At 37.2% G+C, this 14,775-nt stretch overlaps 1 protein-coding gene across 11 annotated transcripts in view; it reads left to right on the top strand.

Moving 5' to 3' along the window:
• TFDP2 (transcription factor Dp-2) overlaps positions 1 to 14,775 on the top strand; it is a 179,770-nt gene that overhangs the window by 149,660 nt on the left and 15,335 nt on the right. For 10 of the 11 annotated variants that reach the window (XM_054504375.2, XM_045903639.3, XM_045903641.3 and 7 more), the window contains 3 exons: positions 1,778 to 1,940; positions 6,992 to 7,138; positions 10,833 to 10,901. In XM_054504375.2, coding sequence (XP_054360350.1) covers positions 1,778 to 1,940; positions 6,992 to 7,138; positions 10,833 to 10,901 — 379 coding nt within the window. The remainder of the gene's footprint in view (positions 1 to 1,777; positions 1,941 to 6,991; positions 7,139 to 10,832; positions 10,902 to 14,775) is intronic. The other variant, XM_045903638.3, reaches the window with a different exon arrangement.

The raw sequence follows: 14,775 nt of genomic DNA on the forward strand, positions 1-14,775 counted from the left end.
TCATTCTACTCTTTGCTTCTATGTGTTTGACTGTTTTGGACACCTTATATAAGTGAGATAATGCATTATTTGTCCTTTTGTGATTGGCATAGTGTAATATCCTCCAACTTCATCCATGTTGTCACATATGGCAGGATTTCATTCTCTTTTAGGGCCAAATAATATTTCATTGTATGTATATGCCACATTTTTTTTTATCCTTTCATCTACCTATGGACATTTAGGTTGATTCCATATCTTGGCTATTGTGAATAATGCTGCAATGAACATGAGAATGCAGATACCTCTCTGAGATCCTGATTTCAGTTCTTTTGGATATATACCCAGAAACAGGATCACTGGATCGTATGGAAATTCTATTTTAAATATTTTGAGGAACCTCCATACTTTTTTCATAGTGACTATACCATTTTCCATTCCCACCAGCAGTGTACCAGGGTTCTTATTTCTCCACATTCGTACCAGTACTTATCTTTTTTGTTTTGTTTTGTTTTTAATAGCCATCCTAACAGATGTGAGGTAATACCTCATTGTGGTTTTGATTTGCATTTCTCTAATGATTAGTGATGTTGAGCACCTTTTCATAAACCTGTTGGCCATTTATGTGTTTTCTTTGGAGAAATTTCTGTTCATGACTTTTGCCTATTTTTCATTGGGTTATTTGGGGTTTTTTGTTTGTTTGTTAATGAGTTGTTGGAGTTTCTTAGATATTTTAGATATTAAAAAACCCCTATCATATAAAGGGTTTGTCAATATTTTCTCCCATTCCATAGGTTGCCTTTTTATTTTGTTAATTGTTTTCTTTTGGCTCTTATTCCAGCAAGCCTATCTCCTCTAGGTTAGGTAAGATGGCCCTCTTCCCAATTCCCATGAACTTGTAAACAACTCTCACTTGGCACTTACCTTACTATGTTGGAATTATCTATCCTTATAGGTCTAATTTGTCTTTCCCCCTCCCCCATGACTCATACTGAGGGAAAGGATTTTGCCTCAGTTGTCGTTTTTGTGCTCTGGTCCCTACTGCAGTTCTTGGCATATAGTTGACACTCAGAAATTAGTAGAACTAAATTGAACCCCTGAAAATTTAATAAGTTATCAAAGTTTAGGACTAGACATGAACCAAAGTTAAAATAATTGAAGACTTAGATCTTTTATTAATACCAATGACCTCTGTTTGAAATTTGAGTAGGTAAATGAAACTGAGAATAGTGGTACTTTTAATTTTACATAAAAAAGAACTATATAGCACAGGGGGCGCCTGGGTGGCTCAGTTGGTTAAGCGACTGCCTTCGGCTCAGGTCATGATCCTGGAGTCCCTGGATCGAGTCCCGTGTCGGGCTCCCTGCTCGGCAGGGAGTCTGCTTCGCCCTCTGACCCTATCCCCTCTCGTGTGTTCTCTCTTTCTCATTCTCTCTCTCTCAAATAAATAAATAAAATCTTTAAAAAAAAAAGAAGAACTATATAGCACACATAGAATACAAAAAGGTAAATATGTAACTACTAGGGCAGCATTTTTATCTGTTCTCATGGATTTATTCCCAGTGTGTAGAACAGAACCCAGCACATATTTGTTGAATAAACGAATGATGTGTATAGAAAACACTCTAACTTCATACTTTATTAGGTTTTAAGGCAAAAATTAAGTTCAAAACATTTCTTCATCTCTAATTCAATTTAAAATTACCACATAAAGCAAAAATCAAATTACTATATTCTCACATTATAGTTTTGTAAAGGAAGTCTGATGTATAAATATGTATTTTTTTTTCTCTTTTAGTAAACGAAGCAAAAAAGGAGATAAAAATGGAAAAGGCTTGAGACATTTTTCCATGAAAGTGTGTGAGAAAGTTCAGCGGAAAGGTACAACATCATATAATGAAGTGGCTGATGAGCTGGTATCAGAGTTCACCAATTCAAATAACCATTTGGCCGCTGATTCGGTAGGTAGATAGATCATGCACTTGACTTTGACTGTAATGGCGGAACACTGTATCTCTGGGTTGACTGTGTCATTTTTTAAGGACTCAGACAAGCTAAGGAATCCCCAACTCCTTTACCTGAGGGTTTCATATTTTCTATTGGGGAATTCTTTTGTTATTGAGTTTTTGTTTGTTTTGTTTTAGAAAGGGTTCTTTTATTAAATATTTAAACATAAAGATTAACATGTATTTTTAAAATATAATTTGGGGGGCTACAAAAAGAACATACTATTTTTTTTTAAGATTTTATTTATTTGAGAGAGAGAGAGCGCACAAGCTGTGGAGGGGGGAGGGCAGAGGGAGAGGGAGAAGCAGGCTCCCTGCTGAGCAGAGAGCCTACTCTGGGCTCGATCCCAGGATCCTGAGATTATGACCTGAGCCGAAGACAGACACTTAACCGACTGAGCCACCCGGGTGCCCAGGAACATACTTTTCATATTTGAATGACTTTGGATATGTTTCTGAATTCTTTAGCGTTTCTTCTACAAAAATCTATGTTGTTTTTAGTTGAAAAAATAATATATGAACATGTCTATAAAAATTCAGTTGTACCAAAGAGTATATGATAAAAATATCTCCCTTTTAAAGAATTTATTTATTTATTTATTTATTTATTTATTTATTATTTGAGAGAGAGAGTGAGCCAGCATAAGCAGGAGGAACTACAGAGTGAGAGGGAGAGGCAGGCTCCCCGCTGAGCAGGATCATGACCTGAGCCACCCAGGTGCCCCAGAATATCTCCCTTTTACCACAGACCTCAATCTGTCTCCCCAAAGGTATATTTACTACTATGAGATTCTTGAGTATCATCCCAAAAATTCCTCATGCACACAATAAAATTTATTTCCTTTTTTATTTTATTTTTTAAAGATTTTATTTATTTTAGAGAGAGATAAAGAACAATTCTGTCACTTTCAAAAGGTTCTTTCTGCCTTTTATAATCTGTCCCTCCTTCTCCCTCTATCCCTAGGCAACTGCTGATCTGCTTTTTATCATTATAAATCGGTTTGCATTTTATTTAAATGTAATCATATTATACATACTCCACAACAATTCTTACAACAGTTCCTGACTTATTTATAGTCTTGAAATATTTATAGTCTTTAACCTTAGTTATGACAAAGGTTTTATCTTGAGATGATAGCAACCATAACTTGATTTTTTTTTTTTTTAAAGATTTTATTTATTTATTTGACAGAGAGAGAGACAGTGAGAGAGGGAACACAAGCAGGGGGAGTGAGAGAGGGAGAAGCAGGCTTCCCGCTGAGCAGGGAGCCCGATGCGGGGCTCAGTCCCAGCACCATGGGATCATGACCTGAGCCAAAGGCAGACGCTTAACGACTGAGCCACCTAGGCGCCCCTAAATGACAGATCTTGAAAGAAATAGTTCTTTTTCTACTGCCTGATGTAGGTCAAAATACTAATTAATTTTTGTATCCCTGATCAAATGAAACCTGTTTCTGCAGGCAGGGTCTAATTCCAGTCATTAAGTTAGTTGCTAATTTGCTCCATAAAGAAAAATGAGAAGGATTCACTTGCATTTCAAGCTTAGTTCAGTCTTTGTTATTAAAGCCTCGTCAACATTTATTCATTTACTAAATATTTAAGAATGTTAGTTATCTCTGTTTGTGTATGGCATTTTGCCAGTTTGGAGCTAGGGAGATGTTATTATATACAAATGCCTAGGAAATAATTTTAATAAGTTAATTCTGCAGTTAAAAAAATAAAAACAGAAGACAATAAACACTGATAGATGTCTGGAGAATTCTGATTCTCTACAATATTCCAGGGACTATTTTTTTTTTTAAGATTTTATTTATTTATTTAAATGACAGAAAGAGACAGCAAGAGAGGTAACACAAGCAGGGGGAGTGGGAGAGGGAGAAGCAGGCTTCCCGCCAAGCAGGGAGCCCAATGTGGGGCTCGATCCCAGCACCCTGGGATCATGACCTGAGCCGAAGGCAGATGCTTAATGACTGAGCCACCCAGGCGCCCCAACTTGATTTTTTTTTTTAATGAATGTTTCTTTCTTTTTTCTTAACTAAAAAAAAAAACCAGAAATGGATATTTAATCAAATTCTGTATAGTTTCCTGAAAACTTAGGAGTTTTACACTGACATTCCTAAGTGAGATTGGTGGGATTTTTTTTTTTGTTTTTACCATCTTTGCAGTTTTGATTTGCAGTGTTATGCTGGTTTTTTAAAATTTAGAGGCTTTTTTTTCCTTCTTCCTCTTTACTCCATTACAGGTTTAATAGCATTGGATGCGTATTTCTCTTCCCTGACATAGAAATCACCTGTGATACCATCTTGGCTGGCGATTTGGGGGGGGGGGGGGTAAAGCTTAGATAGCATTCTCCATTTTTTCTTTGGTAATTAATCTATTTAGAATTTCTGTCTCCCTTAGAGTCAGTTTGGTATTTTATGTTTTCTTAGAAAATCCTCCATTTCATACCTGTTCTCAAAATTACTTGCAATTATTTTTCCCAAAGAACCATCTCTTGAATCTGAACCGACCCTCCTGTTTTGCAGTTAATGTCTTTTTTAATCTTCATTTAATATTCTCTTCTCTTTCCTGAAGTTACTTTTGTTATTTTTCTACCCTATAGATAGGATATAAACTTTACTTTTGTTATTTTTGTTTAGTAATGAAAATCTTTATAGCTGTGACTTTTCCTCTTGTTCACTGCTTTAGCCATTTCCCATTGATTCTGATATAATGTTATTCTTTAAATATTATGCAGCTTTTGTTTTAAATTCCTCTCTGACCTAAGAATGGCATTAGAGTTTTTATAGTTCCAGGTGATAGGGATTTTTGTTTTTTTTTCTGAGTTTTTAATTTTTACTGAGTTTTTCATTACCTGTGATCAGAGATTGTGAGTTGAACTATTTATATTTGGGGGGGTTACTTAGAGATTTTTCTTGTGAGCCATTATTTGGTAATGTATTTTTTTCTTTTCTCTGGCATCTGTAGAGAAGGTATATAGCATTCTGATTCTGAGTGAAAGTGGACATTCTCAAAATGTTCTACAAGACCCTACATGACCTGACCCGCCATTACCTCTCTGATCTCATCTCCTACTATGCACTCTCCCAGTTACTGCACTCTAGTCACCTTATGATAAAGGTTTTATTTTGAAATGATAGCAACCATAACTTGATCTTTTTAAATGAACATATCTTTCATTTTTCTTAATTAAAAAAAATCAGAAATGGATATTGAATTCAATCAAATTCTGTATAGTTTTCCTGAAAATTTAGGAGTTGTACACTGGCAGTCATGAATGAGACTGGTGGGCTTTTTGTTCGTTTTTTGTTTTGGGGTGAATATGCCGGGTATGTTCCTTATCAGGCTGTTACACTTGCTATTTACTTTGTCTGAATCTTTGCTAAGGAGCCATATGGTTTCGCTCTCCTCTCCCTTCCAGTTTTCACTCAGATGTCACTGCACTGAGGCATTTCTTCTTAGCACATTTCATCATCTAACATACATTTTTACTAACCACCCCCATCCCCATGCCTGGATACAAGTAAGGGTTGTATCCTATTCCCTGGGTTCCTATTCCTTGCTATATGTGGTGTTTTTTGTTTTTTATTTTTATAAATTGGAAGGTTTATAGTCTTTAGTTCTTTAATTGGTTATCTTTATAACTTTAAGTAGCTTCAATATTTTGTTTCTTTTGTTTGTTATCACCTATAAACCAGTATCTGTTGATTATGAAGGGAAAAAAATTAATATGCTTGGATTTATTTGCATCTCCCATCTTTCCTGTTCACCACAGATTCAGATTGAGTATATTAGTGGTAGTTGTTAAAAGAATAATATTATTATAGTTATTATGACTTTAAACATATTGTGCTAAAACATTACATACTTCATCTGTTTGAATAGTTCATCTGATTTGAATCCCATGCCCCTTTAAATATCAAGGACAACATCAGGCCTACTTTGTCTCCTGATATTTTTTATAATATTATCATTATTTCTATAGCGTCAGGATTTCTAATATTTACATTCATTTCTATAACTTAAATCTCCCACTTATTTAAGTTTAGTTCTGTATTCAATGTTCTCCACCATCCTTTAGTATCATGGCATTTGATTGAATGGATTTTTTTCTTAGGAACTGCTTCTCCACAACAAAATAGGGTTTTTTTCCACAATCTAAGTTAACACAGTCTCCTTCATTGAGAAAAATCTTGCTACAAAGACTTTTTTTTAAAAAATCAGCTGAAGTAAACAGTGTGCTTTAGTGATCTATGTGATGACATTTTGGTGCAAGTTCCCTATTTTCATTGTAGACTAGTAACAGTTTTCGGATCTGCACTAGTGCTTGGATCACATACTTGAAAAGCACTGTTTTAAAACATGCATCCTTAAAGAGGGCACGTTCTGCATGGAGCACTGGGTGTTATGCACAAACAATGAATCGTGGAACACTACCATCAAAAACTAATGATGTAATGTATGGTGATTAACATAACAATAAATTTAAAAAAAAAAAAACATGCATCCTTGACTTTTCAAAGTCTAATATCCTCCCAGACAATGCAGGGTTTTAACCCACTTTAATTAACAACTCCATAACCCCTTTCTGACATATATATACTGTTGTCATATATGTTAGTTTTATATATATTCTTGATTCCACAAGACATTATTGTTTTACAAAGTGAGTGTTAATTGAGATATACCCACATATTTATTTTCATGGTGGTTTTCACTACATTCTACATCTCCAAACTTCCACCTTGGATCCCATCCATCTTTCTTCTACCTGAAGAAGGCCCTTTAGTATTTTTTAATTTAGATCTGTTGCTAAAATAATCTTTTATTTTTTAGATTGTTTGAAAGTATCTTTATCTCTACTTTTGAAGGATATTTTCACTGGGTATATAGAATTCTATTAGCACTCCAAAGATGATATAATAATAATATTAATTAAATATCTTAATATCCTGTGACTATATCTTAACCCTTGAAATTTATCACTCATTAAAAGTATTTTTTAGCAGGCTTATGACCAGAAGAATATTAGGAGAAGAGTTTATGATGCTTTAAATGTGCTAATGGCAATGAACATAATTTCAAAGGAAAAAAAAGAAATCAAGTGGATTGGCCTGCCTACCAATTCTGCTCAGGAATGTCAAAATCTTGAGGTAAGTGAGGAAAATCTGTTTTTAGATAGTAGTTTGCTTTATTTTATATAAGAGGCATTTTATTTTATTTTACTTTTAAAGATCTTATTTATTTATTAGAGAGAGAGCACAAGCAGGAGGAGTGGCAGAGAGAGAGGGAGAAGCAGGCTTCCCGCTGAGCAGAGAGCCTGACACGGGGCTTGATCCCAGGACCCTGGGATCATGACCTGAGCCAAAGGCAGACGCTTAACCAACTGAGCCACCCAGGCACCCCCATAAGAGGCATTTTAATTTGGAAATACATACAATATGAAAATATTTCTAATTGTTCATATATACTATTTTTTTAACAGACTCTTCTGTGTAGAATTTTAGAACTGGAAGGAGATTTAGAGAGGTGTATAGTTTGACTGATGTCCTGATGAAACTGAGGACATAGAAATTAAATGACTTGATTTTTACTGTTTCTTAGAGAAGATCTTTATTTTATTCTAGTTTAATTCTGAGCACTCTACTAATAAATTTTTGACAACTCATAAATAGAAATAATATCTTATTTGATGAAATGCTTTGCTGTATGGATCCAAAAAAAAAAAAAGGATCAAACTGGCTGTTTACCTTTTGTGTTTAAACTTTTATCTTTGATTCTCACATCAGTGGCAACAGAATGGAATTTTATCTGTATCTTTATCAGAAAGGATAGAATGTTCAGCTTACATGAATTTTGGGGTGATGTGTGTAAAAACATTTTTTATTCCATTAACTTTTAATCATTATAGAAAATCTTTCCTGGGGTGCTTGGGTGGCTCAGTCATTAAGCCTTCGGTTCAGGTCATGATCCCAAAGTGCTGGGATCAAGCCCCGCATCAGGCTCCCTGCCCAGCAGGAAGCCTGCTTCTCCCTCTCCCACTCCCCCTGCTTGTGTTCCCTCTCTTGCTGTGTCTCTCTCTGTCAAATAAATAAAGTCTTTAAAAAAAAAAGAAAAAGAAAATCTTTCCTATATAAGCATGTGCCCTGACCTATTGGTTTTAAATTGATTTGACCTAATTGTACTGTCATGGCCATAAATGGAATAAATTGAGGTTAAATATAGTAATATACTTTCTGCAATAAATATGGTTGGTTTCATGTTTTTATTAGTCCTTTTTCCCCTCAGCAAATGAAAACTTATTTGGTATTATTGTCCTTGTGGGTGGAGGGAGAAATTAGACATTCATCAAAAGTTGTAGAATGTTATTCATATGTTATGGTGGAAATGACCTCCTTTTCTCCTTCTGATAGAGTGGAATTTGAGGATCTTTTTTTTTTTTAAGTTTTTTCTCTAATTTTTTTTAAAGATTTTATTTATTTGTCAGAGAAAGCGGCAGGCAGAGGGAGAAGCAGGCTCCCCCCTGAGCAAGGAGCCCAATTTGGGACTCGATCCCAGGACCCTGAGATCATGACCTAAGCTGAAGACAAGACACTTAATTGACTGAGCCACTCAGGAGTCCCAAGGATCATTTTTATTACCAGTAATATTAAGCTGATAACAGAGCCTCAATAAGCAGAAATCTATTAGAAGTTACTGTGTGTGTACGTACCCAAAGATTATACAAGACAAAATCTCTGACCCCAGGAGCTTTCATTCTAATTGAGTAAAGGAAAAATGTAAAAGAAGTTACCAAAACTGTGACCGATTATTCCTGTGAAAGACATATATACAGATTCTCTGGAAAGGGAGATGAGGGATACTTTACCAAGAAAAGAAAAAATTCCTTGAGCTCAGTGATAAGGGAGGTATAGGCGTCTGCCCAGTGGTTCAGGGCAGAGAGGGCCTTCCAGAAGCCGTGCATGGACTGAGGCAGGCATAAGAAAGCATGCACACAGCTGGGTGTGACCAGAGTGCAGGCAGGGCTAAAGGGGATAGACTTCTAAGTGTGAAGCTTTGGGGACCTGATCCTGGAAACAGTGGGAAGCTTTTGAAAAATTACAAAGAGGACAACTGATAGGACATATTCTATAAGGGGTCACCCTCCTGGTGGGTTGGAAGTTGAGCTAATAGGAAGATGAGGAGGGGAATTGGAGGGGGTGGATTGTAGATGGTCTGAGTTAAATCAGTGGCGTGAGGTTGGAAAAGTGTTTCAGAGGTAGAATCGACACAACTTGGCCTGGTGTTAGATGGGGGGCACGAGGGGCAGGTAGGGGCCTGGCCTGTCACAGCTGCAGATACAGGGGGGGAAACTCTTTTCAAATGTAGAAAGCCACATAGATTTTTCTAGTGAATCTTAAGTAATTTAGACGAGATCGGGCGCGTTCAGGGTGGTATGGCCGTAGACTTAAGTAATTTAGGATGAAAATGCTTTAGTGGTTAGAGAAAGAATAAGAGGAAACTCTTGGTGCAGACTAGAATAGATGAGGAGCAAATAAGAAATGCTTTTGGAGTAGACAAGAAAAATGTCATGTTTGAAGTCGTTGACTTTTGCCCAAAGACACAGTGAGGAACTCATCTACAAGGAAATTCAGGCCCTAATACCTATTTTCTAGGTAGTTGTAAGAGTGAGGAAAATAATAGTTGCATGAAGCTGGGAAATTTGTCCCATAAGCATGTTCCTTACTACAAGTAGGAATTGTGTATTGAATATGTAGGCTAACTGTATTAGGAGCTATGCCCATTTAAAAGTCAGTTAAACTAAAATCTTAAATGAGATCTTACCTCATTCTTTGGGTTAGGGGGTAACATAAGAAAGTATTTAATAGTAGGGTCTCTGGAACCAGATGGCTTAGGTTCAAATCCTTACTGTTGCCATTCACTAGCTATGTGACCTTGGGCAATTACTTAACCCTCTATGCCTCCATTTCCTTACATGCAAAATGGGTAACAACAGTACTAACCTCATGATGCCTTAAGATAATGTGTGTAGGAAAAAAAAAAAAGATAATGTGTGTAAAGTGCTTAGTTGAGTTGCTGCCAGACAGAGTAAGTATTCACGAAGTGTTAGCTATTACTCTAAATAGAATTTGAAAATAGCAACAAGTACTGCATATCAAATATTTATTAAGTGGATGGGTTTCATTAATGATAGTAGTTGCCACAATTCTGCTATCGTGCCTACTTGCTTACCCCAACCCCTGCTCCCCAAAAAGGTGTGATATGCATTTATTGATATTGGTAGTTAAAATGGATTTTTTTTTTTTTTTTTTTTTTTTTTTTTTAGATTTTATCCATTTATTTGAGAGAAAGAGCACACAAGCAGGGGGAAAGGCAGAGGCAGCGGGAGAAGCAGGCTCCCCGCTGAGCTGGGAGCCCAACATGGGGCTTGATCCCAGGACCCTGGGATCATTAACTGAGCTGAAGGCAGACACTTAACCATCTGAGCCACCCAGGTGCCCCTAAAATGGATTGAGTTTTAAGGAAAATTCTTTTTTTTTATTTTAAGATTTATTTATTTATTTTGGAGAGAGAACACAGAGCACAAGCAGGGGGAGGGACAGCAGGAGCTGGAGAGAGAGAGAATTCCAAGCAGACTCTGCACTGAGCTCAGAGCCCAATGTAGGTCTCCATCCCAGGACCCTGAGATCATGACCTGAGCCAAAACCAAGAGTTGGACCTTAACCAGCTGAGCCACCCAGGTGCCCCTAAGGAAAATTCTTGATATCTCAGAATTGGGACCTGGAAAGTGAGCAGTACTTTATACTTTCCATATGTTCATGTTATTTTGTAACCTATCTTTTAAAGATAGAGAAGCAGAGGAGGATAGAACGGATAAAGCAGAAGCGGGCCCAGCTCCAAGAACTTCTCCTGCAGGTAAAGTTGCTGGGATGGTTTTCATTCTTTTCCTTACCTATATTCTGCTGCCCTGCTTACTTGCTTTTAGAATCAGTGTTTTCTACTTTGGCTATCTTTTGAGTAGTGTCTGATGGGACCACACAGTAGGGCGGCCTCCTCCACATCTGAGCTCATCACCATCCACATGGTCTGCCTTTAAGATGGTTCTGTCTCTCACCACCATCATGGCCTCATGGCAGGTCACCTGTCCTGTGCATTACTTATATTATGCAGCGACTTACTTCTGACACTTATTCTTATTCTGAACGGAAACTGTCAGAAGTCCTTTTGTGTGTGTTTATTTTAGCCCTAGTTTGGAATATCAGGAAGTAAGACTCGTTAAACTTCAGGCACTTTGAGTAAAATAATCAAATCTACCTGTAATAATTTATTATCTGTAAATAACAGAATAACATATAATGATTCAATAAGCTTTGTAGAAATACCAAAAATTAAAATGCTTTTCTTTTTAAGAAAATTAGCTTTTATAGTGTAATAAGGATCCCTGTATTTATACTGTTTTGGATCATTGCCTGGAATTTGGATGGTTTTCTTAAATATAATAGAGCCAGTGTATAAAATCATGTGAGGTAAAATCACATAGACTTTTTTATTTTATTTTATTTTTGGTAATTGCAGTTGCTGTAAAAATTCACTTTGAGCAGTACACTGGGGTCATTTTCAGTGTAATCAGAAACCCTTTTTAAAATGAACCCAGAGAGTCTTTATGCTTTTTTTTTTTTAAATCAGCAAATTGTCTTTATATGAAAAGCTTTCAACCACTTATAAAATCCACTTTGATTTGACAACCGTTAGATCCTATTTAATTTTTGATGTAATCCACTTTTCAGAAATACAGGTAACAATTAAGTTGCCAAATCTTGGAGCAGGGTTTCTCCGAAACGCTCCCTTTGTCTAATGGACAGAATATGTCAGGTATTCTTAAATATCCCCCATTTTTGTTTTTTCACTCTCTAGATGCTTGTATTTGCTTGTTTATTCCAAGTTCATGTATACATCAGAGCAGCAAGAGAAGGCCGTTTAGCCCTTGCAGAGACCTGCGTATGATACGAGGAAGTAGGGAAGGAGGCGGAGCAAGGGTGGAGGAGTAGAAGTAGCTAGAGCAGACGCTGCCCAAACATAGGCAGGCTCCAAAGGTGTGTTCCACCCGGATAGGCCGTTGCTTTCTCCCTTCCTATGTTCTGCGTCTGCTTTTCACTCCGAACCCTGGGGGGGGGACCTACCTGAGGAGCTAGAGCTGGAGCAAGCATTTTATGTATTTTTCGTACTGGGTTTCCAAATAAGGTTTTGTTTGAAGAGAGGGTTCTGCTGCTTACAAAACAAAACAGAACAAAAATCCTGAAGGCTGACCATGTGTTCCTGTGCTCCTCCCTGTGGAATTCTGCCTTCTGTGATTTGGCCTACCAGGCATGTCACTGCCTTCCCCCAGCTGCTTCTGCTGTCCCTGTCCCCACACGGTTTCCTACCAGCTCACATTCCCTCGCGTCTGAGCCAGGCCTTCCTCAGATTTCCTCAAAATCCTCGTGGAACATTTTGGAGCTTGATTTTTGGCATAATGTTATTGAGAAGACCTGTTTATCAGAAAGAATGGTGCTGGGCGTGATCACTCTCATGGAGGTGGGACGCTCACATCCCTAGACAGCCTTCATAAAGAATGAAGTTGAATATTTTTTCCTCTGCTTATCTTTGTACAATGAACACTATTTTTTTAAGTCCTAAATTTCTTTTCCTCTTCTGTCTCTCAAACCAAACATTTACAGAAGATTTCAACCCAAGGGCAACCTAGCTGTCAACATTTATAAAAGTAGGTCTCTCTCAATATTAAAATGAAACCCGAAGTATAACTGAAAACTGCTGCTCTCTGGTCTTCTGGTAGACATACATACAGCTTATTTCCTGCTAGTGTTTTATCTCTCATCCGTCAAATAACATTTATGAAGTTGTCACAGAAAGTAAATTAAACATGTCCCTGAACACCAATAATTTACCATGGCAAAGCTAGCTTAATTTTTAACAAGTTAAGGTCACCACTCACTGACATCACATGACACAGGACAGTTTTACTTACCTGCCACCACTTCTCATTTATCCTTGGTAGTGTAGATGAAGAAGGGTGTGAGTAGATGATATCTATAGATAATCCACATACCCTACTTTTAGCTATATAACTGTCCCTACTAGCCCTTAAACCTTTTCCAGGGCTGCTAACGCATAGCAAAATGAATGTGTGAACCTGCCCTCTGTTCAGCCTCTGATATTGATGTTAATGAGCCTGGAAAAGAACAAAAGGCTGAAGGAACTCAATCAAAGGGCAACAGAGGAAATCCGTCCAAAACAAATAGGTGGTGATTTTTCTTTTTACTGTCTAAATAACATTATATATGTTATTACTGCTTTCTTCACCTGAAAAATCTGTGATGCTATTAAATGTACACAATATTGAATAGTGAGTCATACATATATAAGGACTCTTATTTATTACTGTTGATATTCCCTCCTCTGCTGAGGCCCAGCCATGGCACTAGGACTGCAAAGCTAGGGCAAAGTATGAGAGCATCTCCTGAGATGCTTTTTCTAGTAGAAGGGAAGAGAATCTAGGCAGAAGTCTTCAAACGTTTAATTCTTTTCCTCAGTTTTACAGTATCAATAGCGTATTTTTTTCAACATTAAGTAAATTAAGCAACGAATATAAAACAGCCAACATCCTTTACCAGCAGCAAATAATGAAGTATAACTTAAGTAATGTTTGATAGTATTGATAGTGATAGTTTTTTGATAGTGGTGGATATTGATAGTGATTTTTGGACACACAGTTAGGGCTAGCATAAATTGGTATCCCTTCTGTTCTGTGCATTTTAGGAGTAAATGTTCACTTTCTAGGGATGGTACCCAGTCATTTTAAGATAAAGATAATCTCAGTTAAACTTTTGTTAAGGCTCAGAACCTAAAATAAATAATCCTAGGATAAGATTGCTAAAACATAGAAAGTAACTGAAATTCATCACTACTGGGTGAGAAGATGGGACACGCCGATGAAAGGGAATGAGTGGATCTGACTTTAGGAGCCTTTAAAACCACTCTTGTTTCATGAGCAGATGAAAAAGTTGAATTGCATAGTCTTTCTAGCTGTGGAATTCTTTGATACATTTACCTTATTAAAAGGGGGGGGTGGGCAGTCACTTCTTTGACTTGCAAATAATGGTTATAACTAAAAGTAGCAGCAAGATCCAGTAGACCTTCATCTAGCTTATAAGTGCTAAGCCTCAGTTTCTTGTCTGGAAGATGTTTGGTGGGGGGTGAGTTGGGCCAGATTCCAGCTGTGCCCTGAGGATGTGGGAATTCTGTGGAGGTACCCTAGGAACCTCAGGGGTGAGGGAGGGCAGAGCCACTGGGCTCTGGACTTCCTGCCCCCCTGCAGTCAGCCAGAGCGATGCTACTTTCATCTGTTTTATATAGTGTCCTATAGATTTCATTTGAAGAAAGGATTCTGTAGCTTTATAAAGTTTGCATATCCCTGAGCTCGACAATCTAAAAGGTGTATTTAACCCCAGACTCCCGAGAGTCTGTTAGATAAATGGAAAATATAAGTTCACTTGGTATCACTTTCTCCGTGTCACTCTAAGAAGAGTTGCAGGCGCTCCTGGGCTCTCGCAGATTTGTAAGATCCTGTGTCTATGGATGACGGAAGCCATGGGCCCCATTATTTACATTAGGATGATGTTAGACAACATGTTTTCCCTTGAAATGTATCTGAGTTAGATCATTCTAATCTTTTTTCCTAAATGTTTCATTTTAATTATAGGTAGACGGCCTCTTTAATATCTCTAATTTC

The sequence above is a fragment of the Mirounga angustirostris genome, unplaced genomic scaffold (assembly GCF_029215605.1).
Source record: "Mirounga angustirostris isolate CCGP_5_RB_7025 unplaced genomic scaffold, mMirAng1.0.hap1 SCAF_1, whole genome shotgun sequence".
Taxonomy (NCBI): Eukaryota; Metazoa; Chordata; class Mammalia; order Carnivora; family Phocidae; genus Mirounga; species Mirounga angustirostris.